This window comes from Panthera leo, chromosome E1 (genome assembly GCF_018350215.1).
Source record: "Panthera leo isolate Ple1 chromosome E1, P.leo_Ple1_pat1.1, whole genome shotgun sequence".
In the NCBI taxonomy this organism is placed as follows: Eukaryota; Metazoa; Chordata; class Mammalia; order Carnivora; family Felidae; genus Panthera; species Panthera leo.
The window spans coordinates 45975096-46000645 of NC_056692.1; the positions used below are offsets into that span (position 1 = coordinate 45975096).

Here is a 25550-nt window from a genome sequence, read left to right on the forward strand (position 1 = left end):
GTACAAATCACTGGTGCCCAGTTCTTGAGCACTGTGCTCTGTATGCTATATCCAGCATATCTTTCTGCTGATCCTCTGGCCTACCCTGTGTTGGGCTGCATAATCCAGCCCCAAAAGCTGCTTGTCGGCTGCCTGAGATGCAAACTGCCCCACAGCCCTCCCTGCCCCAGTCCAGACCTTCCCAAATGGAGACAGTGGGTAGCTGGGCACCAAGCCAGGCTTGATTAATGATTGACTTCTTTAATATTTAAACAAAGCTCATCTCCAGCCACTCCGCTCCAGAGATGGCCTTGTTCAACACACACACCTGCTGCCTGGCCTGTTGCCCTGGGGACCGATCATAGGGCAAACAACACCTTTCCAGGCTCAGTGGGGGAGGGGGAAATGGGATGGAGAGGGCTGTAGGAAGACATTTGGGAAATGGGTACTCTAGGGACAAGTTTAGGACAAACTTGAGAAAAGAGAGAGAAGGCCTCTGCTCCTTCCCTTTCTAGACCTTCTTTCCATTCTGGGTCTACCCACCATGGGGATGCCACATCCAATATATGCCACATCCAATATAACACAGTCCAACTGCATTGGATGGAGGCCCCAAGGAGCTCTTGGAGTGGCTAAAAATTAGTGCCTGTCAGTCATTAGGGGAGCCTTGAGGCAGGTAGTAGCATAGCCAGTAACCAAAGAGAAGTGACACTAGTAGTTGAGGCAACTCAACTACAGTTGAGTTGGTGAGAGGGTGGCCAAAAGATGAGACTGGCTCTCTCTAGATTAAGGATCTGAGCCCCGAAGTCAAGGTTCAGGGGAAAAGAGGGGCTGGGCTGAGATCTCCATGGGCCCAATCTCTGCCCAGGTTTCAAGAAGTCTTCTTGAGTTCTGGCTGAGCCCAACAAAGTACTGCTCCAAATCCAGGCTCCATAGCACTCTTGTTTGATGCCTCTGTCACTGCTCTTACTTTGCTGTGCTATGATGTCCTTATTTGTTCCCATTATTAGCTGTTAGCACCGTAAGGGCAGGACACCCATCAGGAGTGTGCCCCTGCATAACATCTTTAGGTGGCACAGGCCATAGAACATAGAAGACTTGGAAACTGTAAGACTTGAGAAAGCTCTAAGTTTCTCCTCAGAGCTCAGCATCCTGCTCTGAGTTCATGAGAAACAGCCCCACCTTTCCTACACAGTCAGCCTGCACCCCCACACAAGGGGCAGCCAGGACAACTCTGCCCCACTAGGAGGCCACAATTGCAGCCCTCCCATTCTCCAGCCACAGTGGCCAACAAGGCCCCCATCAGGCATTGTGGCTCTGCGTGGCAAAGGCACACCCAGCCTAGGACGCCAAGCCTCTCATCTGGACTCCAGCGAAAACCTCACTGAGCCTCCTTGTCCATCCTCTCTCCCCCACCCACCATTGTAAAGTTTCTTTCACTGAAATACTTCCTTCGTGTCTAACTGCTCAAGAACTTGGTTGTCCATCAGTTAAATCTAGATGTTCAAAATGGCATCTGAGGGCATCAATTCACCTTTTGTCCAAACTTCACCCCTTCTATGCCCCAGCTCAGTCCCTTTGCACTGATTCCACCATGGGCCTTTGCCTAAGGTGTATGCCTGTTTGAATGTTTGCCTTCGAAGGCCTGACTCAAAACTGGTCACTGGATACTCTGCAAAGTTCCAAGACCACTGAGATGCTCAGTGAACAGTGATCCCTTTCTCTCTCTCTCCTCTCCAAGAAACCTCTTTCAATAAACCTCACCCCATCCCCATCTGCTCTTCTAGTGTATTCATTTTCAATCAGTACTCAGACACTTTTATCAGTGGTCACTTGCTAATAGGTGGTTTTAAATCTATTCTCCTCCCAAGCAGTGCCTGTATGCTAAGAGCTCTCAGGTCCCTGAAGAAGGTACCTTATTGTATTATTATTATTATTATTTTTTTTTTTTGTACACCTTCATATGCACTCCTACCTCATTATCCCAGGGCCAGGGCCACGTTAAGCTTGCCACTTAGGAGCTCTGCATGGACACTGGGATTGGGCACTTAGCAAGGTCGTGTTAAGAGGGCTATAATAGCTCCTTCTGCTCCCCCACTCCCCACCTTCTACCTGAAAGACTTGGCCCAGCAACGTCCTGACTGCCCTTCGGTATCGGTATTGGGAGAGGGTCGGAGCGGGGTTGAGGCCATTGGCCAGTGGGACAGGAGCAGAAAGAAGCTCCTGAGAGGAGCCCTGACCGCATTCCTGGCTCGGCACTTCTGCCCAGCTCCACCCCCTAGGAGTCAAGGCCCCGCCCCTGCCCCGTCGGGTCCGGGAGAGGTTGCCCCCGCCCCGCGAACTCCGCCCCGCCGCCGCGCTACTTCTTTCAGCACCGCGGCGCGGACAGCTCCGGGGCGGGAGCAGAGGGAGTGAGGTACGGCCGCGGTCGGTCAGGGAGGGCTGTGCAGGGCAGGGGAGGGTAGACGCAGGCGGGCAGGCAGGGCACGGAGCCCCGCGACCCTCCCCGGAGGAGGCACCCACCCGGAACCGGACGCCGCTGAGCCCGAAGACAGACGGAGACGCAGGGAGCCGGGGCACTGGTGGCTCCGGGGAGAGGCCGCGGCCAAAAGATGCCTGTCCGCAGGGGCCACGTCGCGCCCCAAAACACGTACCTGGACACCATCATCCGCAAGTTCGAGGGCCAGAGTGAGTCTGTGCGTTGAGGTGGGGGGAACGATCTGAAGTCCTGGTTCTGTGGCAGGAGTGGCGGGACCCCTTTACTTACTTCAAATGGAGGCGGTGGGGGGGGGGGGGAGCGGGGTACTGATGCTGAATGCTCTAATGTCCCCGGACACCTTCTGTTCCAGCGATTTCCACTTGCCTCAATACCACTCTCTCTTTTGAAGCAGGAGGGGCAGACTGCAGCCCCACCCTCCTCCCCTCAGTTGATTTCTTGGTACCCCAAGCGCTGACTTCCCCTTCTATCACTGTCCTTCTTCCTCCTCCTGACACCCCCCACCCCACCCCACCCCCGCACACTTCCTCCAGAAGTTTCCTTGACTCCCTCCTTTTTGCCTCTTGGGTGTAACCACTCTAATCTTTCTAAGAGCTCTCTTCAGGCCTGGGGCCTATCTGGTCACATCCCTACTCCTTCTTCCTGACTCCCTGCGCTGACTCCAGGAAGCCTTGGGCCTCTTTACTCCTTCACTGACCCCATTACTGCCCAGGCCATCCCCAGGCCTGACTCCCCCTCCCCAACTTCTCTGGTCACTGTTCTGATCCCCTATCCGAACCACCCCCCTCATTACTTTCAAAGTCCCATGACCTTCCACCCATGACTCTAGCCACCTAGGCTTCCCACCCCCACCAGACCTCACTTCTCCTCTACCTCATTCTGGTCACTCCTCTGCTCCCCCATCTAGACACCCCCTCACCGCTGTCAAGAATCCCTATGATCTTTCCCTCCCTGCTGCCCAATCTTGGTTGCCATGGGCTTCCCACATCCCACCCCAGGTCGGAAGTTCCTGATCGCCAATGCTCAGATGGAGAACTGTGCCATCATTTACTGCAACGACGGCTTCTGTGAACTCTTCGGCTACTCCCGAGTGGAGGTGATGCAGCGACCGTGCACCTGCGACTTCCTCACAGGCCCCAATACCCCACGCAGTGCCATGTCCCGTCTAGCGCAAGCCCTACTGGGGACAGAGGAGTGCAAGGTGGACATCCTCTACTACCGCAAAGATGGTGAGGCTCCCTTGGGCCATGGGTTCTGCAAGGCAGACTCTGTCCTTCTCTTGTTCAGCCAGAGTGGCCGACTGGGAGGCCACTGACCCAGGGACCAAAGGGCTGGGACAAATCCTGTCTCCTCTCTGTTCCTCAGTTTCCTCATCTGCAGGAGGAAGCAATGGGCATTGATTTCAGTGCCTTCTGAGGTCCTTTTCAGAAGCTGGAGACCAGGCTGACTCACTGACTGGTCCTCACCCTAGGCAGGGCCTCCCGCTCCACCATCCCTCCCCCATGTCCCCAGTCTCCTGGCCGCCCACTCTGTCACTGTCAGCCCCAGCTGTCAGGCAGCTGGAACGAAAATTAACCTTTCCTCATCTCCGTCTGCTCTGGGGATTAGGGGAGGAGTCACCCCCTCAAGGCCTCTGTGGGCAGTCAAGGCTTGGGTGCTGCTGACTGGGAAACAGTAGACCCGGCTCACTCAGCCCCAGATCCTTAGAGAGATAGGTCCTGCAGTTTGTCCTGACCCAGAGGTTCATCCAGTTTGGGATGTCACTGCCAGCCCATGTTTATTGCAAGCAGAACAGAACCATGGGGCAGGGGCTGAGAACAGAGCTCTGCAGCCCTTTAAGACCTTCCCCCTAGGACCTCAGAGACAGTGGGCAGGAAGGAAGGGAGAGATGAGTGGGAACTAGAATCCTGAAATTCCCTTGGAAATCACTTGGATTAATGCCCCCCTCAACCTGGTTCTGCGTTAGAATTACCTGGGGCATGTTTTCCAAAACACACCTTCCCTAGAGAGAGGCTGACTCAGAGGCGTGAGTTGAGGCCAAAGCAGGTGCATTTGGAAAAATCTCCTGGGCGGTTCTGATGTTCTGCCAAATTTAGGAACCACTGGCTTAGATAAATCCCTTCATTTCATGGATGAAGAAACCAAGGCCCAAGAAAAAAGGAGGGAGTTGCCCAAGATCCTACTGCCGGGATCCAACCTGGGGCCAGAACCCAAGTCTGGATTTTTTTTTACTCGAGATATTTGTTCTCTGTAATACCGAGAGGGGAAAAAGGACCCCAACTGCCTCTACTGCAACTGCAGGACATCTGGAAAAGGCAGGCATGAGGGCCATCTGAGTATAGACAAGGGGCATGTTCCTTTGGATTGGGACTGAAGGGTACTGAGATCCTGGGTTCCAAGGGCCTGGGGTGTGTATGGAGCATGAATGTAAGTGTGAACATGAGTGAGCATGCGAGTGTGTGTGTGTGTGTGTGTGTGCATGTTTGCGTTTAAGGGCTTCCAGGGTGCTTCGTGGGCAGATCCTGGCTGTCCCCCTAGCTGTCTACTGCTGCTACCAACCAAACAGATGCAGGGGTAGTGATTAGGGGACTAGGAAGAATCTGGCTAACTTTGGTAGCACTCACAGGGTTAATGAAGTCAGAATATTTTTAAAAGCTGTGACCTCACCTCCTCACATCATTTCAGGGAGGAGGTGACAGTCAGGGGAGTGAGAAGGGTCCCCAGGGAACAGGATAGGACCGCAGGAAATGGGGGGAGGGGGAGAGACAACAGGTCCTTGTCTTTGACCCCAGAGCTCTACCTGGGCCCTAGAGTGGTATATAGGCTGTTCTCAGATTCCCAGGGACATCAGATCAGGTCTCTTAGGGTCTCTTCAGCACACTGCGTGTTCCTGGGCAGGGGGCAAAGATCAAGACCAAGTATCAGCCCTCTGAGATCAGGACTCAGGTTTTCAGAACACTGCTGGGGTCCTCCAGCTATCAGAAGAGACCCCAGGACCCAGTCTTGGAGGCTGGCCCTCGGTGAAAATGGAACATTACCACATACCTTATGCCCCCAGTCTACCCCACCCAACCCTAAGCCCTTCTCTGTCCTGTTACCCAAGCCTTTGACTACGTGGACTTGCCCGAGATTGGCCTGAAACCCAGAAAAAAAGAGCTTCTTGGCCTGCATTACCCTAAGGAAACGATGTAGTACCCAGATAACTTATGTTCACCTTATGGTCCAATCTGACCACATGACTCTTTTTTATCATATTCACATATATCCTTTAGTCCTGCTGACTGGCATCTTAATGGTGATTTCTTCCCTACCCAAGTCAGTATCTCTTCCTACTCCCTCCCCCTGACTCCAGCGAGGTGAAAAAGGGTCCTGAACAGAACTCTAGCTGGTTTATTTATAATCCTCTTTTCCTCTAAAAGGGTAATCCACTGACAGTTCTCCAAGTCAAAATGAAAGGTCTGTGTCCATTTATCTCCACATTATACAGCTGCACAAAATTGGACTCAAAGAAGCCAGGGCACTTGGCAAAATTATCGCATGAGATAGGGCTCAGAGACCCCTGAGAACCTGGATCTTCCTCCATCTGCCTTTACTAGGAAAAGTAAGAGCCTAACAGATAAGGAGGAATGGGGATGGTCACAAGACTGGAACTAATGAGAGTCTGGAGGGAGAGATGGAGAGCACTACATCTCTCCCACCTCCACCCCTGCCCCCACTGGGCACTTAAGAGAGGAGCCCAGCCCTGCCTGCCTTGTCAGGTCCTCTTCCCCACACCACAGAGTTTCCTAATCTCCAAGCCACTCCTTGGGCTGAGGGCTCCTCCAGTCCTCAGCTCTCAATGAGGAGGAGAGGGCAAGGGCTGAGGTTAGAAGCCTCAATGTTTTCCACATACTTACCCATGAAGACCAGAAGCACCAAGCAGGAGTCCGCCCTCACCAGCCACCCTCTTAGTGGCAGCATTCTGTAGCACCAGCTCCTCCCTGAAGGCTCACTGCCACCCTGGGTGGTGTGGGCATAAAGAGATGGGGGTGATAGACAGCAAGGAGACTGTGCAGAACAGGGGCAAGGGCTGGGAGGGGGAGGGGGTTGGAACAATGAGAAACTGAAGGAAGGAGCAATCCAAAAGGCAGAGAAGAGCAGAGAGAAGGACTATGAACCAGGGGGCAGACAAATCTGCTGCACTTGGTCAGAGAAGAGGTGGGCACTGGGAGGAGCCCTCGGAAGGGAGAACGAGGCAGAGACTGTGGCTCCTCCTCCAGCAATGGGACAAGAGCACAGGGACACTGCCATTCCTGGGCACAACGGGGGTGTCACACTCACCCACTTCTGGTCGCCCAGACACAGTTATTTGTGAGCAAGGACAGCCTAGGGATGGGGGGAAAGGATGCTCTGAACTTGCCAAATCCTCACAGCCTCCTGTCTCTGCCCACCCTACAGGCAGCAAGATTGAAGGCTGGGCATGGGGTGCCATGCACAGCTCCCATGTAGCCCTCACTGCTATGATGGGTCTTTGGTCTGTTCCCAGCCTCAGTTTTCCAAAGATAGCATCAGTGGGTCAGTCCAGCCACTTGAAGATGGGGCCTTGACAGCCCCCAGCAGCATAGAGAGCCTGGAGGCCCTGATCCTCTGCCCAGTGCTGCCTTCTCTCTGCCCTCTGCCAGGCAAAATCTCTGTAGTGCCAGAGAGCGAAGAGACAATCTGGCCTTGGGGGGAGTGTCTCAGACCACCGGCCAAGGAGACTTCCTGGCTAGGTCCCTGTGTCCAAGCCCCTCCATGTCCCCGGCTGACAAGAGTACCCAGTTCTGGTCTGGGCCGCAGAGCCTAGAGCACTGTGAGCCCAGGAGTGGTCACAGAGGCAGGTGGGTGGCCTCTCCTCGGTGTGGATGTCTCCCCCGGGGCCTAGTGCAGCAGCTGGCAGATGGCTGCTTGGTGCCTGGGAGTCCGGGAATCTGATCCAGGAGATTCCTGCTCCTGGAGAGGAAGGTGGGAGGGAGGATGAGGGCGGCTCGGCTGCACTGATAGTAGAGGAGGCGCTTTGGGGGATGAGCGATTCTAACGGACCCCAAAGTAGCAACGTTCCTGCCAACCGGCCTCCCACCCACTCACATTTACACATTCTTTTATCCACTCACTCAACAAACAACACCTGGGACTGGTGCTGACCCCTCAAAAATGAGACAGATGCAAACCTGCCCTCAAGGGATGGCAGCTCTGCCTTCTGATTTGCATATTTACTTGAGGCCCCTGCCCCTTAGTATCTTGCCCTTTGGGCCTGATACCTACCAACAGTTTGAGCTGAGGGACGTGGGACCACTGGGTACCATGGAGAGGGGGCTTATGGGACATCCACCTACCCACTCAGCCCATAGGCTGGGCTCTGGGGGTGTGTGGCTGAACTTAGCTTTGATTTGTCCCACCCACCTATGTGGATGGGAGACCCTGAAGCTAAGAAAGAGGAACAGTGGTCAATGGCTAGGTCTAAGCTGCCCAAGAGGGCGGGAGAGTGGGTCCTGGCCTGCCCCCACCCTGCCATCTCTCTCCCTCTCCAGACCCCAGGTCACTGCCCTGCCTGCTCCCCAGTCCCAGCATCTCTGCCTAGGGACCCCAAGTGCCTTTGAATCCTGGGGCAGCAGCCTGGCCTTCACTCCAGTGTCCTCATCCTGGACCAGTCCCTTCCCTTGCCCCAGCTGTTGTGTGCTGAGAGCTGTTGTGTGCTTGGAACCCCACTCCATGTCCCCTTCCAGCACTAGCCAGTCAGTTTCTCAGAACCCCAGGCTCTGCAGAATGGGGGTCTATATCTGCCCCCTGAGGCTCCACTAGCCACCACTATGGATCTTGAGGCCTAAAGTGCCAACTGACTCAGGACACAGCACTTAGTGTGTTCTCAACAGCGAGTTCCTTCCAGCATGGGGCGTGGGCGGCATCTTTGTGGGACAGGAATGTGGGAGCTGAACCCAGGGTCGGCCAGAGCTACGTGGGGGTAGAATGCCCGACCTCACCTCCCCACTTAATCCACCCCATCTGCTCAGCTTTAATTACAACAGAAGCAAACCTCAAGGTTAAGCCCTGAGCTGAGGGCTGAGTGTGGACTTGGGCCCGATGCTACATTATCTCCTAATGAGCAGCTAAGCTGCTCTCCCCACCTCTGGCCTGTGGGTAGAACACCTGCCAGACAGCATCACCAACCCTCTGCCCAATAGTCCAGGCCTCCTCACCCCGTGGCTGCCCTTAACTTGACCTCAACCCAGCCCCCTCCCTGGCTTCCCCTGGCCAGGTTACTGCCGGAGAAGATCCTTCCTGTGACCCCTCCCGATGGTGTTTGCAGCCTCCAGCTTCCGATGCCTGGTGGACGTGGTACCTGTGAAGAATGAGGATGGAGCCGTTATCATGTTCATCCTCAACTTCGAGGATCTGGCCCAGCTCCTGGCCAAAAGCGAGCGCCGCAGCCTGTCCCAGTGCCTGCTGTCCCAGAGCTTCCTGGGCTCCGGTAAGGTGGGGTGCAGGTAGTGGTGGGAGGGGTGAATGGGGGCCCCCAGTGGGGCAGCTGGTCCCCTGGCCTGGACTGCTCTGACCCTGGGCCTGGTTTCAGAGGGCTCTCATGGCAGGCCAGGTGCACAGGGTCCTGGCACGGGCAGGGTCAAGTACAGGACCATCAGCCAGATCCCGCAGTTCACGCTCAACTTTGTGGAGTTCAACCTGGAGAAGCACCGCTCGGGCTCCACGACAGAGATTGAGATCATCGCACCACACAAGGTGGTGGAGCGGACCCAGAACGTCACCGAGAAGGTCACCCAGGTGCGGGCCACAGGGCAGGGTGGGCGGGGCTGTGCTGGGTCTTGAAGGTCCCTTCTCAGGCTTGGGGTCTGGGCTCCTCTGGGGCTGGGAGTGGCAGAGGCAGTCAGCTTGGCCAGTCCCCAGGGGTCTGGTCTGAGCCCCAGGCCTCCTGTCCTGCTGGGGTCTGATTTCTTAGACCTAAAGGCCTACCCTGAGGCCACCATCCAGGTGGTGGAGCATGAGGAGGTCAGAGTCAGCAGGGCCTGTGAATAGTGCCACATCTTAGGTCTGGAGGAGCCTGGGATGGGAGAATACACAGGCTACCAGGGGGGCCTGTCCAAGGCTCTGCCAGTCACAGAGAAGGAGAAGCGGAGAGAAGTGTCAGCGCCACTCTGAGAGGGAAAGAGGAGGAAGGATGGAGGGAGGCCCCAGCCCTACTCCTGCCCCTATTCCCCCACCTCCCAACACACAGCAGGAGCCTCCTACAATCCAAGCAGAGGGGAGATGGCCCTGGCATCTTTAGCTCTCTTTGAGCAGCTTCCTGGAGATCAGGCCCTGAATGCCTCCCTCCCCTTCAGCCCCTCCTTGGCCAGCCCAAGGCAAACCTCCCTGGGTTCTCTGTTTCAGCTGACCCCCATGTCCCTTTGCATAGGGCCTGAGGCTCCAATCCCCACCTAACCATCCTAGAAGGAAATGCAAAAGCCCTGCCTGAGGTTCAGATGACCAGAGTCCTGACACTGACTTGCTGTGTGACCTTGGACAAGGGACCTTGTGCCCTTTCTGGGTCCCAGAGCTCCCATGTGCAGAGAATTGGACCTTTTGACATTCTTTTGACATTGAGTAGTACAGTCCCCAGGAGGCATCAAGGGGGGCTAGGCCAGGGCTGAGCAAGGAAGTGTAGGTCATGGGGGGCAGGGAGGACCTGCACCCAAATTTCTGGGAGGCTTTGGCTTCACGAGGGATGGGAGCAGTTCTTTTTCCTCCCTGCCCCCTTTTGCCTGAATCACAGCCTGTGAGGGAGCAGGTGGGATGGAAACTCCCTGTGACCCAGCCCCTCCCCACACTCAGAACCCTGGAGAAGGAAGTACCACAAGCTGCAGGGTCAGGCCCGCAGAGGTCAGGCAGGGTGGCCCAGTGGCCCAACCATGAGGTACTCCACCTGGCCACTCACCTCAGGGCTCTCAAGTTGGCACAGGGGTTATGGGGGCTGGTAGACTGGAGAGCTGCCCATGAAGACTGACAGGCCTGGCTGGGGACTGTGGTCCCTGCCCCACCCAACCCACTGCTCCTATCCTGCCCCCCACCCCGCCCCAACTAGTCTTGGCTTTACTCACTCCCCTATATGGGCCCTAAGGTGGGAGAGGCGTCTGACAGAGCTCAGGGGAGGGAGCTGGCAGGGACCCAGAGCAGAAGAGTCACTCTGGCCTCAACCAGGGCTCAGAGCTGGGACCTCATACCTGAGTTCCTACATCCTGAGGACCCTGCAGCTCTGGGCAACACTGGGAACTGTCCTCACGCTGGCTTCAGAGGCAGTGGGAAAGTATGGAGTCTGTGTGATGGGGGGATGACACCTCTGTCTGGGGGCCTAAGGAAGTGGACATACTCTTGTCACCCACCCCCGACCATCTGAATCTGTGCTGCCTTGGGACAAGCCCTATGCTTTGCTGTTCCGTCTTGGTGTGGTCTTGAGCAGCCAGGGAAGGAGAGGAGTGGCTTAACGACCCAAGCTCTCAATGCTCATTCAGCTCAGTTGACTGAGGTCATTCCCTTCAGCTGAGCCTCCATGTGAACTAAGTGGAGCATATAAGATGGCCTATTGTTCAGTGGAGAATAGCTGTGTGTTCAGGGGTGTTTACAGGGGACAAAGGGAAAAACCAAGAAAGAGGGTGAGAGGAGGCTTCCTGAGAGGCAGAATAGGAGCTCAGGCCTGAAGGCGGAGCAGGGGGTCACTGTAGGGTGGGGACACTGTGACCCCTTCTAGGGATTTAGATGGCTAATCAGGGACCCACAAGGTGAAAACAGCCCTTTGATGGATCTTCCTTATGGTGACATCATCTGTTAATTGGTCTCGTTTGCAAGGTCAGAACCTTATATTGCAGATTTTCTCAAACCAGAGCCATCTGCCAGTGCCTATCCAGCGGTGGTGGAGGGGTCCAGTGGGACACCCCTCAGGTTCCATCCTTGTTGGGGCAGTGCCTGACACAGGATGAGCAGGGAGGAGGAATCCTCATAGATCAGCATGTGCCTTGGAGATGTGCCATCTCATTTAATCACGATGCTAAGGAGTTGGTTGTCCTTTGCTATCCTTTTTGCTGATGAGGGAACTAAGGCACATAGAGGCCATAAAATTTGCCCTGAGACTTAGAGCAATGTCAGACCTGAGATCAACCTGGGAGGCCTGGCTTCAAAACGCATGCCCTTCTTGATGCCCCAGCTGTTTCTTGTGATGGGTAGCTGGGTAGAGCTTGGGTCTGTTGGGCTGGGCCTGGTGACCCTACGTTGACCGTAAGCTCCGAGGCAGGGTTGGGAGGGGCAGAGCAGAGGGGGCTCATCTGAAAGTAATGATCAAAACCCTCTTGGGGGAGGCTGGGTGGCTCTGTTGCTTGAGTGTCCAACTCTTGATTTCTGCTCGGGTCATGGTCCCAGGGTTGTGGGGTCAAGCCCTGCGTTGAGCATGGAGTTTGCTTGGGATTCTCTCTCTCTTTGCCCTTCTCCTCTGCTCATGCACTCTCTCTCTCTCTCTCTCTCTCTAGCTCTCACTCTCTCTCTCTCATACAAACCCCCCTTGGACATGTGCAAAATAGTCGGACCTCCCTGGTGCCCAGGACCTGTCAAAGGCTCAGATTAGCTACACGCCCCCAAGTTTGACTCTTTCCATGAAGGCTTTGCAAGTGGGCCCCAAGGAGGGCCCTCGCTGGTCTAGGCTCCACAAGGTCTTCAGGAATGAAGAGGCTATTCTGGGAGTGACTTGTTCCCATCAGGAATCTTGGCCACTGGGAACCTCCCAAACCCACCAAAGAGGATCAGACCCCCAGCTACCCCCTCAATTTAGGCTCTTCTCTGGAACATGACCACAAATGACCCTGAGCCTAAATCCCCCTCCCTCCCCTCACCCCTCCCCTAGCCCTGTCTCCACTTGAGAATGGCTGTTTGTGAGGGAATTGGTGAGCTTTGAACCTGGGGTCACTATGCAACAGAGCTGCACCCCCCCCTTGTAGCCCACTTCCTCCCAATACACCTGTCCCCTTATGTGCTTGCCTCATACACACTCTATCCCATCTTTGCTTCATCCCCTCTGTCCTCCACAGCCCTCTTCACCTACCCTCTCCCACAGCCTCCTTCCCAGGCCTCACCCCTAAGTCTTCATCCCTCCCAGGCCTGTCTCACGAGCAGTGGACACCCTGCTGACTGCCCTATGGCCCCCACCCCCAGGTTCTGTCCCTGGGCGCGGACGTGCTGCCGGAGTACAAGCTGCAGGCGCCACGCATCCACCGCGGGACCCTCCTGCACTATAGCCCCTTCAAGGCCGTGTGGGACTGGCTCATCCTGCTGCTGGTCATCTACACAGCCATCTTCACGCCCTACTCGGCCGCTTTCCTGCTCAGCGACCAGGATGAATCTCAACGCATGGACTGCGGCTACACCTGCAGTCCACTCACTGTGGTGGACCTCATCGTAGACATCATGTTCGTTGTGGACATCGTCATCAACTTCCGCACCACCTATGTCAACACCAATGACGAGGTGGTCAGCCACCCTCGCCGCATTGCCATCCACTACTTCAAGGGCTGGTTCCTCATTGACATGGTGGCTGCCATCCCATTTGACCTTCTCATCTTCCGCACCGGCTCTGATGAGGTGAGCAAACCCCATTCAGGCCATCTGCTGTGGCCGTCCCCTGTGCCCCAGCCCTCGGGCCTCCCAGCCCCACAGCCCTGGCATGAGAGTATCTGGTATGGGGTGCCTTTGCCAAAGCAGGTGGAGGTGGGAAGGCGGCCTAGGACATGTGTCATCTCCCAGCCCTGGAGAACGAACAGACAAGGCTGTGCCCTAGGCCTGGATGCCCTCCCTATGCTCCAGAATTCTGCCCCTTCTGGGATGGGCAGCCACCTCACATGCCCTCATGCTGGCTTCTACTTACCCTGGAGTTGGAAAGGGAAGCTATGGGCTGCTCCCACAAGGCAGCCTGACCCCCCCTCACCCCCTGACCCTCCACTATGCCCACTGGCTCCCCATAGCTGACATGAAGGTATTTGCAGGCTCTTATTTGCAGGCTCTTCTCATAGCTTCTAGTCCCCCCTTTTGCCCCACCTGCTTGGAATGAACTTTCCATTCTGTTCCAGTCACCCCCCACCAACAGCCTGTCCAGCTGGAGTAGAGGTATCCGTCATGACTCCCTGCTCCCACACCCACCCTTTGCCAGCCTCACCTGCCAGCCTCACCCTTCCACACAGAAGCCAGGACCAGTTCAAGATCACTCATCTGACACTGTCTGCAGAACATTCCGTGGCTCCCCAATGGCTTGGAATAAAACCAAGCTCATTTGGGACCTTGAGGCCCGTGGGAGCAGCCCGTGCACACCTTCCAGGCTCATTCCTCATCACTCCACCATCTTCTGCTATGCACTCCAGGCAGCAGCGCTGCACTTGGCTTTCCATGTGGGCTGTGCCATTTGACACCCCCATGCCTTGCTTGGCTCATTCTGTTCCCTGTGCCTAGAATGCCTTTCACTCTCCCTCCTGTCCGCCTGCAGACTCAGCCTCATCACTCAAGATTTAGCTCATGTGTCACCTCCTCTATGAAGCCTCCCCTGCCCTGCACGTGCAGAATTGATCTCCCTTTTCTCTGCACTCCCCTGGACTTCTGTCCTAGCAACTATAACACTGTTTTGAGCTTTAGGCTGAATGCTCCTTAAGGTCCTGCACTGTGCTTCACCGGCCAAGAGCCCAGAGCAGGTTCTCCATAAGTGTTTGTTGAATGACTGTGTGACCATATGCCCAAGTAAACAAGTGTGGTCCTGAGTGCAGCCTTTCAAGGGCTGACCCTTGGCCCCATGACCCCCTTCCTGCCCCGCCAGACCACAACCCTGATCGGGCTGCTGAAAACGGCGAGGTTGCTGCGTCTGGTGCGTGTGGCACGGAAGCTGGACCGCTACTCTGAGTATGGAGCGGCCGTGCTTTTCCTGCTCATGTGCACCTTCGCACTCATTGCACACTGGCTGGCCTGCATCTGGTATGCCATCGGCAACGTGGAGCGGCCCTACCTGGAGCCCAAGATCGGCTGGCTGGACAGCCTGGGCGCCCAGCTTGGCAAGCGCTACAATGGCAGCGACCCAGCCTCTGGCCCCTCAGTGCAGGACAAGTATGTCACGGCCCTGTACTTCACCTTCAGCAGCCTTACCAGCGTGGGCTTCGGCAATGTCTCCCCCAACACCAACTCTGAGAAGGTCTTCTCTATCTGCGTCATGCTCATCGGCTGTGAGTGGCCCCTCATGCCTGGGCCTGACCCATGGCATTCAAGTTTCAGTTTTGTAATGAGCCATAATACAGTAACATTGGGTGCAATGGGCAAATACTAAGCACAGAGCACAGTGCAATTTTGCATAGGTGCCTCTACCATGCATGAAACTTAACACCCTTACAAGCCCTTGCTATGTGCCAGGGACCAGGACCAGCTTACATGATTTGCAGGGCCCAGAACAAAATGAAAATGTAGGGCCGTTTATTTAAAAAGTCTTCAAGATTTCAAGAATGGTGACAGCAGAGCATGGAACTGAGCAGGGCCCTTCTTAGCACAGGTCACACACCGGGAAGCCAGCTGCCCTGTCAGGCACTTTTCTAAGTGCCCATCAAAGGTGCACATTTTGTTTTCATCACTAGCCTATGGGGGGCTATATTACGAGCCCAGTTTACAGACCAAGAACCCGAAGGTCCTAACTTTCCAGGGGTTACACAGAGACCCAATTTCATCCCAGGGGGCCAGCTCCTCTGGCTGTGTATGTTCCCAGGCTCTGCACTGTGTTGCCTGCTTCCTAAGACACTGGGTCTAGGAACACAAGAGGCAGTGTGGAAGTTTACACGTAGATTAAGTTGTCATGTTCAGAGTATTTAAAGATGTGAAAGCCCAGAGAAACAAAAACAACGAGAAAAAAAAAATGGGTGAAAACAGAGACCAAGAGTTTTCCCTTTATTATGCTTTTCTACAACCTGAAGGAGAAAACAAATCTGTACAAAAAAAAAAAAAAAAAAAAAAATCATTGCCCTAGTTCTCAGGAGTTTGGCCTCTGGGCCCAGCAAGATGCCAAGAGACACAGGACAGAGGGAGGACGGCAGGAAGCCCGGGGGCCTTTGTCCCTCGTGTGCCCTGGCGCTGTTTTGGGCACTTCTGACTTGGCCCTAGACAGAGGGGCCCCTGATCAGAGGGCTCCTAGGGAGAAGGAGGTGTGGAGCATGCCCTGGGGTGCGATGGCCCGGTGGGGGTGTGGAGGAGCTCATTCCCTGCACCCCCGCTGCCTCACTCCAGCCCTCATGTACGCCAGCATCTTTGGCAACGTGTCTGCCATCATCCAGCGTCTGTACTCCGGCACTGCCCGCTACCACACGCAGATGCTGCGAGTCAAGGAGTTCATCCGCTTCCACCAGATCCCCAACCCGCTGCGGCAGCGCCTGGAAGAGTACTTCCAGCACGCCTGGTCCTACACCAACGGCATTGACATGAACGCGGTGAGAGCCCGCCGCCCTGCCTCGGGTGGGGCAGGCGATCCAGCTCCAGTCCCAGCTCTGGCTAAGCGTCCCAGGGGAGGCCTAGGGCCCGCGGGCACAGGGCGTCCCCAGACCCCTCCCCACCCCGTTCCCCCAGCCCCAAGCCCAGCTGCACTACCCTGGACGCGGCCGCCCCCCTCGCAGGTGCTGAAGGGCTTCCCTGAGTGCCTGCAGGCCGACATCTGCCTGCACCTGCACCGCGCGCTGCTGCAGCACTGCCCGGCCTTCCGCGGCGCCAGCAAGGGCTGCCTGCGCGCGCTGGCGGTCAAGTTCAAGACCACGCACGCACCGCCTGGGGACACGCTGGTGCACCTCGGCGATGTGCTCTCCACGCTCTACTTCATCTCCCGAGGTTCCATCGAGATCTTGCGTGACGACGTGGTCGTGGCCATCCTAGGTGGGTCAGGCAGGAAGGGCCAGACCGGTAGGGTGGGTGTAGGGGAACTAGCCATGTCCTGCCTGGACTACTCCATTCCTAATGATGATGGTGGCACCTTTTACCGGCCTGCCATGTAAGCATGAGCAACAGAGAGCTTTACGCCCAGCTCACCGGATCCTTAAAACAAACCCATAGGTTCCATTTTCCTGATAGGGGAGTAGAGGCTCAGAGAGGTCATATTGGCAAGTGGCCAAACAGGGATTCAAGGGCTATGCGTCTAACTCCGAAGTCCAGGAAGGCTCTTACCTTCTTCCACTTTTGGGGAGCTCAGTGTGAGAGGGCAAAGGTTTGGCTTGGGTTGAGGGAGGACCCCAAGCTCATTCACTGCAGCTACAGGGACAGCTGGACACTTTGCAGGAATGAGATGAGCATTGGACAGGGGACAGATTTGGGGCCCACACGGCCTCTGCCACTTACCAACCATGTGACCTTGGGCAGGTTACTTCACCTCTCTGAGATGATTCTCATCTTCCTTGCCTTCTCCCTGATGTTAGCCCACCCCAAGACCCTGATCAGGATGTCAGCCTCTCCCTCCTTTGGTCTCTGTGGCTGGGCTCTCCTCCCACCCCACTGAACAGCACCCCCCCCCCGCCCCGCCCAGTTCCTCTGTTTAGTCCTCTCCCTTTGGCCTGCCCTCGACTAGTGTTCACCAAGTGCGGGCTCTGCTTTCTTTTCTTCACCCTCCACCCTCTCCTGAACTACCTCCTTGCTCCCATGCTCTCAGCCTCATATATGCCACAGGCCCCCCCAGAGCTCTGTTCTGACCCCAATCTCTCCTTAGAACAGAATATTCCATTCCTTCCTGGGTATAGCCACCCTATATTCCATAGACAGACCAAACAACATGTCTCAGTCTGAAATCATTATCTTTCCCCAGAAGCTGCTCCTTCAGAATCTCCATCACTGTTGAACCATCCATTGCTGGGGCTAGAGACCTGGGAGTCAACCAAGGGAGCACTCTTCTCCTTTCCTGCCCCACCCCCACCATGCAGGCAACCACAGACTCCTGTTTGTTCCCCTTAATACCTCTGTGTCCTACACCTGTCTCCCACACTACACCTGTCTTCTTGTCCCTGCCTGGCTCCAGCCCTTACCATGTCCTTCCTTTTCCTGTGTCCCTGAATCTGGACTACCCCCATAGCTCATCTTTGATCTTCTGCCAGTGACCTGAAATTCACATCTGCGCATACTCCTCCTCTGCTCAAAATCTTCCCATGGCTCCCCATGACCCCTAAGACCCATGTAAACCCCTGATGACAGCATGCATAGTCCTCCCCAGTCTGGCCACCCTAAATCCTGCCACCCTCCCCTGGTACTTCACGCTCCAGCCATACAAACTACTTCTAGTTCTCTACTGCCGTCCCTGTCACAGTTCCCTGCCTTTGCACGTGCTGCCACTCTTCCTGGAACACCTGCCTAGAAGACCCCAGTCACCCTTCAAGGCTGGGATCCAGACATGGGTTCCTCTGTGAGACCTTCCCTCACTTCCAGCCTACCTTAGAAGTTTCATCCACATGAGAAGGACAATAATTCTATTTAATAATTAAGAAGCCAGTCCATTTTAAGTTTCAGTTAGAGACCTGAAATCCTCTTATTTTGTCCTGAGTGGAAATGAACATTAGATCATAATCCTTCATCTACTGGATAACCATCATTTTATAATGTTGCCCAGATTTTGTGCTTATGGGTTTCATATGTGACTCTGGTGAGTCCCTTCCCTCTCTGGGCCTCAGTCCCCCTCCTCTGTGAATGACCTTTGATTCTGTTCTCGTGGGCAACAGGTCTTGGCTTCCATCTATCTTTGTCCATGCAAACCATTAGCGCTTCTGGTTGGTATCGCCAGGTTGAGGGGCTGGACTTTCCTGTGGGGGAGTGGACGTCAAAGCAATCATGGTCCCTGGTACCCCGGCCCTAGGCTCTCTGCCAGCCAGCTGTGACCACACAGCTGTTTCTTCTGCTTCTTCCTGCTGGGGGCCCAGCCAGCCTCATCGTCACAACCCAGCCCCCACTTCACTTCCTCTGTAAGCCCCTCCTCCTTGCCCCTACCACTCCTGGTAGCCCCTCCCTCCTCCTCAGCCCCTTACCTCTTGGTTCTCCCTGTTCTAAGGCTCTATAGATCATCTGTAAACTAATTGGTTGCTTATGTGCCTGTCTTGTAGGGATTTGGGGGCTCCTTGTGGGTGGGACAGCATCTTATTCATGCCCATTCACTGTGGCCAGCACAGTGGCCCTGACACCAGGAGGGCCCAATATCTTTGCCACATGCCCCAAGTATCACCAGCCTATGTCTACCCTGGGACATCCGTCTGTCCCAATGCGTCGTATCAATCTGCCTGGTGCCTCTTGCTATTTGAGGCATTTTCTCAAGCATCACGTCTGTGCCTCTGGACAGTCCAGTGGGGCAAGACAGATACAGTTATACTTATTTTAGAGATAAGAACACTGGGGTCCAGAAAGGGGAAGTGACTTTCTCAGGCGTGCTCTGCCAGGGCCATGCTGGTTATGTGGCCCCACAGTAGGGAGTGGGAACACAAAGAGACAGAGGCCTCAGGCCTTGCCCTGGGGGAGCTGGGTGCCCCTGGCCCTGGGTTCCCTGCCCTCTTGCAGTACCACCAGGCTAAGGAGAGAGAGGAAAAGTTTGAGTAGGGACCTTTAGTGTCTCTTCCTGCCCACTGTCTCCTGGAGTTGGGGAGCAGGGGGGTGGATAGGGGCAGTGCCACAAACCACGGGAAATAGGAGAGGGACTCTGACAGAGGGTGGTCCTAGGAGGCCAGAAGATTGAGGCAAGGGACCCACATGTTGGGAGGGTATGTGGCCTCTGCAGAGCTCAGAGAACAAAGGAAAGGCAGCTTTTGCATCCAACTCCCACCCCCCGACCCCCGGCCCACACATCCAACCTTGTCCCTAGAGCTTGATCCCTGAGCACCAAGCCAAAGCCTGGCAGGATCCCTGAGGTGGGGGTGAGGGGTGGGGGGGGAGGAGTTCACGGCCAAGGGGCCCTCAGGGAGGCTCTTCAGAAGAGAGCTTGGAGCCAGACCCTGGAGAGACCCCCTGCCCCTCTGGCTGGCAGGAAAGAACGACATCTTTGGGGAGCCCATTAGCCTTCATGCCCGGCCTGGCAAGTCCAGTGCAGACGTGCGGGCCCTGACCTACTGTGACCTGCACAAGATCCAGCGGGCAGACCTGCTGGAGGTGCTGGACATGTACCCTGCGTTTGCAGACAGCTTCTGGAGTAAGCTGGAAGTCACCTTCAACCTGCGGGACGTGAGTCTGGGCTGGGTGGGCCAGGGTGGGTAGGGGTCCTCGGCCAGCTGGTGATGGGGAGTGGAGGCTGCTGAGCACTTGGCCTGCCTGGCCGGAGGGGACCCATCTGACCACCTCCCTTCCTTTCAACCCCATCCTGCGTCCTTCACCACAATTTCTTCTGTGCCTGCCATGGCCAACATAATGCTAAGTATGATGATAGCTACCAATTATCAAGCACCAACCCCATGCTAAGCACTGGGCTTCTTGTACATGATCTCTTTTAGTCTTCTCCTTGCACTTAGTGTTATTTTCCCCACTTTCCAGATGAGAAAGCTAAGGGTCAGAGAGGATGATAAATTGACCAAAGCCATACCACCACATAGTCAATGGCAGAGCCAAAAGGTAGACTCAAGTTTGTGCGACTCCACAACCCAGGCACCCCATGGCACCAAGCTGGAAGAAGGGGTGTCTGCCACCCCTAGGTCCCAGGGGTGTAAACAAGTGGGAGAGCCTCTCCTCCTAAGCTTATCACTCAGTGGAGAAGATTATAACAACTCAGAGAAAATAAAGAGCTGCGTAGTTAAATAACCAAGGAAGTCACGAGGGTGTGTGGGGAGACCAAATGTCTGTGGAGCTCAGGGTTACCAAGGAGTGGGACAGCCGGTACAAACTGGAAGGGTCCGGAAGTGACTGTATGGAGGAGGGGGCTTGGAGTCAGCTAGTGGGAAGGAGGGGGCCGTTGTGCCTGGCGGGGGCAACAGTGGCGGAGGCCTCCTGGAGCTGAGCCTCCCACCCCCAGCCTCAGGAGCAGGGGCTCTGCTGGCTCAGGCCCCATGCACAGCATCTGGAGGATGATGCCGAGGCAGGTTTTCTTGCCATGGACAGCCTTCCTCACCCTGTCCCTTCTGCTAGTCTCCCCTCCCCCAGACTCTCTTCTTCCCACCTGATCTGGTCTAGGGGACATCTTGTAAGGATGCTGCCTTGGGGGCCCTAGCCACTCGGAGCCATCAGGTGGCCCGAGTGCTCAGTGGCCGGAGACCGGGCAAGAGGGATGTGGTCTCCATGGCCTGGGGCATCTGTTGCCCCTGGGCATCCCACCCCTAAGTCTCATGGTGCCAAGAGGGTGGTCTGCCAAGGGTGCTGCTGAGGGTACCTCCTGGATGGATTGGGGATTCCAGACCCAGTCTCCTTGGAGGGAACTCCCCAGTAGCCCAAGCTGAGGACAGCAGCACCAGGGCATTCAGGAAAGGGAGGACTGCAAGAACACCTCCTCTGTATGCCCCCACCCCCAAATCTTATTGCTCAAGGCGGCCTCTTCCAAGACTCTGTAGGGGCGTCTGCTCATCTCCAAGCCTCTGCTTGTCTCCTGCCCACCCACGCAGGAGAGAACCTGTAGGAAGCTGCTTGGAGCCTCAGGGGGAACCCGGCCACCTGTCACCACTTTCTCACCTAGTTGTCGCAAGGGCCTCAGAAGAGGGTGCAGGGGAGAACAAAGAGGCCCTGTCCCAGCTTTGGTACCTGTTACTTGATGCTCTTGTTCCCCACAAGGCAGGCGGGGGTCTCCAGTCATCACCCCAACCAGCTCCAGGCAGCCAGGACCACCAAGGCTTCTTCCTCAGTGACAACCAGTCAGGTGAGCAAAGCCATCTGCCACCAGTGTCTGCCTCGCCCCAGCCTGAAGCCCCTGCCCAGCCTCCTTCCCCTTTTCATGTCCTTCCCAATTTGCCTCATCTTGGGAGAGGTCTCCCCAGCCCCTTGATGAGAGGAGAGGGGCTCCCTCTCTAGGCTCAGTGATAGAGGCCCTTGTGTCCTTCCTCCCTCTGGGTCCTCAGAGCCTGAATGGGGGCTGTCCCCGGGGTGGATACAGGCCAGCCCAATGGGGTTTCACATAGAAGCTCCAGGGGACTCGCTGGACTGCAGCTCCTTGGACAGTGAGGCCAGGGCTGGAATGTCCCCACCCAGCCAGCCCCCCCTCCCCCAAACTGGGGTTCCAGCCCCCTTCCCAGGGCTACAGCCTTCTGGAACCTGGAAGTCTGACCTCTGTGGGGACAGGACCTTGTACTCCAGGGTACTCAGGTAAAGAGATCCACTTCTCCTAACCTGTGTTCCCAGGACAGGTAGGGGAAGAAGATGGGCTCTGGTCAGGTCTGCGGAATCAGCTAGACGGAAGCTCAGTCTTCCCTTTCCCTCCTGCAGCTGCAGCCCCTTCTCTGAGCATCTCAGATGCATCTGGCCTCTGGCCTGAGTTGCTGCATCAAATGCCCCCAAGGCCAAGGGACAGCCCCCCAAACCCTCAGGGAGACCCAGACTGCTGGCCTCGGGAGCTAGGCTCCAGGCTGGAGCAGCTTCAGGCCCAGATGAACAGGTGAGTGCCCTTTGGGACCAGGATGGGGGTGGCTGCAGAGAGCACAGCCAGCAGTGGGCTAGGCACGAGTGCCCCCTCTTGGTGGCTCAGGGACATCACACTGAGTGCCCTGCGAGTTTTAGAATGGCTAGCCAGCCCTCTTTAGTTGTAGGCCTCCCCATCCCTAAGTCACTAAGCCTGGTTCCTTGGATGGCTTGTCCTAGCAAACCGCAGAACAGGCAAGGAAGCTTTCTTAGAATAGGGGAATAACCTGGTACAGAAACAAATTCCATAGTCCCTTGGAGAGGGCATGTGGCCTGCGGATGGCAGGACCGTGGTGGTAGAGTGAGGGCTTGGGCAGTATGGTCCTGAACTCCAAGCCTGGCTCTGCAACTTACCAGCAAGAGTGTGGACAAGTTACTTAAGCACTCTGAGCCTCCATTTGGCTTTTCATGAAATGGGTATAATCAGAATACCCATATCAAAGCTTCCTTATGAGGACAAAATGATGTGTGCATAGTGCCTGGTCACTGTCGTTATTGAAGTCAGGGACGTGCTAAGGGAAATTTCAGCAGGGCCTGCGGAGTGTACCAGGGAAATAGTTTCAGGTAGGTCCCAGGGTGCCGTTCCATCCAGCAGGAATGGCATGCAGGCTACAAAATCCAGAGCTGCTCTCAGGACCTGAACAGCTCTCCCTTGTCTTGACCCTGACCCTGACCCTGACCCTGACTGTGGGGTTCTGTCTGGCAGGTTGGAGTCCCGCATGTCCTCAGACCTCAGCCGCATCCTACAGCTCCTTCAGCAGCCCCTGCCCCAGGGCCACACGGGCTACATTCTAGGAGCCCCTACCTCCAATGACTTGGCCTTGTTTCCCGTGGCCTCAGCCACTCAGAGTCCGGGAACTAGGCTGCCCCAGGGTGGTCTGCCCCCTGCACAGGTGAGCAAGTGTTGGGATCCCCAGGGCCTTTCCTGGAGGCAACTACACGTCTTCTTCTCACTGTGACATCAGGCCCACGGCCTCTGTGCTCTGAGAGCAGCCATGGGTTCTGCTGTCCTCTTTTGTGTTTTGAGTCACAGACAAGGAGCCTGGACAGGTGGTGGAAAAGCCCAGATTGTGACTATAGACCCCGCAGCCGGGGCAAGGGCAATGGGACACAGCTTCTGCCGGTTCCCATCCCTGAAGCTGGTGTCCTCCCCCTCTCTTGCCCTTCCCAGGTCCCAGGCTGTGGTGACTTGAACAAGTGTAGGCCGAAGCGAAAGAACTCCTCCTCCGGGGTGCCTCCCCTGGTCATGGCAACAGACAAAATTCTCACACTGTCCCTGGAACAGGAGCAGCCTGAGGGGCTTCTGTCACCCCTAGCCTCACCTCTGCATCCCCTGGAGGTACAGGGACTCATCTGTGGTCCCCGTTTTCCCTCCCTTCCTGAACGCCTTGGCCCCGTCCCTAAGCAGCTGGAGTTTCAGAGACATGGCTCAGATCCTGGGTTGGCCAGGAGTTAGAGCCACTGAACCCCAAGATAGAGGTAATATGAGGGGATTGAAGGTGGGTGAAAGTTAAGGATTTAGGGGAGGCAGACAGCTGCCAAATTGGCCTCTGAAAACCATTCATTCTTCTAGTATAGCTACAAACTGCCAACCCAGGTGACCCACGATGACATGGGTGAAGATGGTCAGGACCTTCCCAGACTCCTCCAGGGCCCTATTTAGACAGTAGGCCTCGTGGAGGGTGGGTGAGGCTCAGGGGTGGAGGTAGCTTACAGGACAGAGAGGTCAGTGAAAAAAGGAGAAGTTTCTGATCTGTGTGAGAAACTTACTCCTTACGGCTCAGAACTATACACCGCTTCAGGGACCAGGACCCAAGGTTAGTGAGACCTCCTGCCAAGAGCCTGTAAACCGACTGGAGATGAAAGTGTCCTCTGTAGTGGACACATCAGAGCACAGAGTTCCAGCCCCCAGCCGCTCTGCCCCTCATGGTTCTATGATGACCTTTGGGACTCTAGCGGGCAGTGGAATGTCTCACAGCTAATAAAGTCTGCGCATTTCATGTTAGGCTGGGTGTGTTACTTACCTGAGGGTCATCAGGTCCTTGACTGTGCTGCGACTCCAACAGCTGTGGTCTTCTCCAAGTCCCTCTCACAAGGATTTGTGTGGGGGGGACCGGAAAGCGCTCTGCTGGGTTCAGTAGCCCCAGGAGCACGGGGCTTTTTGCCAGGCTGGGGTAAAGGGAAACAGAGAGTCTCTGACTTGGTCACCATCAAGAACCACGACATGTCCATAGTGCTCCCTCTGTGCCAAGTCCCTGCCGACTGCTCTGCAGACATTACTTCATTGAAGCCTCACAACAACCCTGTGGGGTTGGTATTATTAGCCCCATTTTAGAGATGAGAAATCAGAAGCAGAGAGAGGCTAAGAAATTCACCCAAGCATGCGGGGGACTTCTGGGGTGCTAGTACTGTTTTGCTTCCTGATCTAGGAGCTGTTTACATACGTGTATATCAGATTGTGAAAACAGGTGCATTTCTATGTGTAAGTTATACTCTGATTAAAAAGAAAAAAGAATCTTACCTAACAAAGGAAGCAATTTCTACCCGGATGGTCTGGCTTGAGAACTCTGCAGTTAACTGCTCCAATGAGATGGGCTGTTGTCCAAAAAGTACCTGGCCACTGGCCTTCCGTCCTTTTTTGGTACTCCTTGAAAGAATTTTGAAAATGAATCCCCCGCCCACCACATTTTAAGTTAACATTTTAAGTATCTCATTGATAAGTTTAAATAGTTGCAAACATGTTATTTCCAGTGTATTGTGAATATTGATACTGTATAAATTGCTTTATTTATACCAATTTATTTATTTATTTATTTATTTATTTATTTATTTTCAATATATGAAATTTATTGTCAAATTGGTTTCCATACAACACCCAGTGCTCATCCCAACAGGTGCCCTCCTCAATACCCATCACCCACCCTCCCCTCCCTCCCATTCCCCATCAACCCTCAGTTTGTTCTCAGTTTTTAAGAGTCTCTTATGCTTTGGCTCTCTCCCACTCTAACCTCTTTTTTTTTTTTTTCCTTCCCCTCCCCCATGGGTTTCTGTTAAATTTCTCAGGATCCACATAAGAGTGAAAACATATGGTATCTGTCTTTCTCTGTATGGCTTATTTCACTTAGCATCACACTCTCCAGTTCCATCCACGTTGCTACAAAAGGCCATATTTCGTTCTTTCTCATCGCCATGTAGTACTCCATTGTGTATATAAACCACAATTTCTTTATCCATTCATCAGTTGATGGACATTTAGGCTCTTTCCATAATTTGGCTATTGTTGAGAGTGCTGCTATAAACATTGGGGTACAAGTGCCCCTATGCATCAGTACTCCTGTATCCCTTGGGTAAATTCCTACCAGTGATATTGCTGGGTCATAGGGTAGGTCTATTTTTAATTTTCTGAGGAACCTCCACACTGCTTTCCAGAGTGGCTGCACAAATTTGCATTCCCACCAACAGTGCA

The 25550-nt window shown here is 55.1% G+C and overlaps 1 protein-coding gene across 4 annotated transcripts; it reads left to right on the forward strand.

Annotated features, from left to right (window-relative positions):
* Nucleotides 1-2506: 2506 nt before the first annotated feature.
* On the forward strand, nucleotides 2507-24089 carry KCNH6 (potassium voltage-gated channel subfamily H member 6). Of its 4 annotated transcripts, none has more exons than XM_042917052.1 (13): nucleotides 2507-2667; nucleotides 3475-3705; nucleotides 8802-8963; nucleotides 9066-9271; nucleotides 12683-13108; nucleotides 14328-14727; nucleotides 15773-15972; nucleotides 16156-16408; nucleotides 19521-19714; nucleotides 21245-21329; nucleotides 21893-22061; nucleotides 22791-22977; nucleotides 23256-23950. In XM_042917052.1, exons 1-13 carry the CDS (start codon nucleotides 2592-2594, stop codon nucleotides 23538-23540), a joined length of 2874 nt encoding a protein of 957 aa, XP_042772986.1. In that variant the 5' UTR covers nucleotides 2507-2591; the 3' UTR covers nucleotides 23541-23950. The 4 variants fall into 4 exon arrangements, with proteins under 4 accessions (XP_042772986.1, XP_042772983.1, XP_042772984.1 ...); XM_042917049.1 differs by lacking the exon at nucleotides 2507-2667 and having other exon boundaries at nucleotides 3028-3705; nucleotides 23256-23423; nucleotides 23869-24089; XM_042917050.1 differs by lacking the exon at nucleotides 2507-2667 and having other exon boundaries at nucleotides 3028-3705.
* The last annotated feature ends 1461 nt before the right edge of the window (nucleotides 24090-25550 follow it).

Excerpts from the sequence above, each read along its gene's own strand:
- KCNH6 (XM_042917049.1), top strand. The coding sequence starts at position 3,450 with ATGGGCTTCCCACATCCCACCCCAGGTCGGAAGTTCCTGATCGCCAAT. Across the intron at positions 9,272-12,682 it reads TCACCGAGAAGGTCACCCAG|GTTCTGTCCCTGGGCGCGGA; the intron begins GTGCGGGCCACA and ends CCCCACCCCCAG. Across the intron at positions 15,973-16,155 it reads ACGGCATTGACATGAACGCG|GTGCTGAAGGGCTTCCCTGA; the intron begins GTGAGAGCCCGC and ends CCCCCCTCGCAG.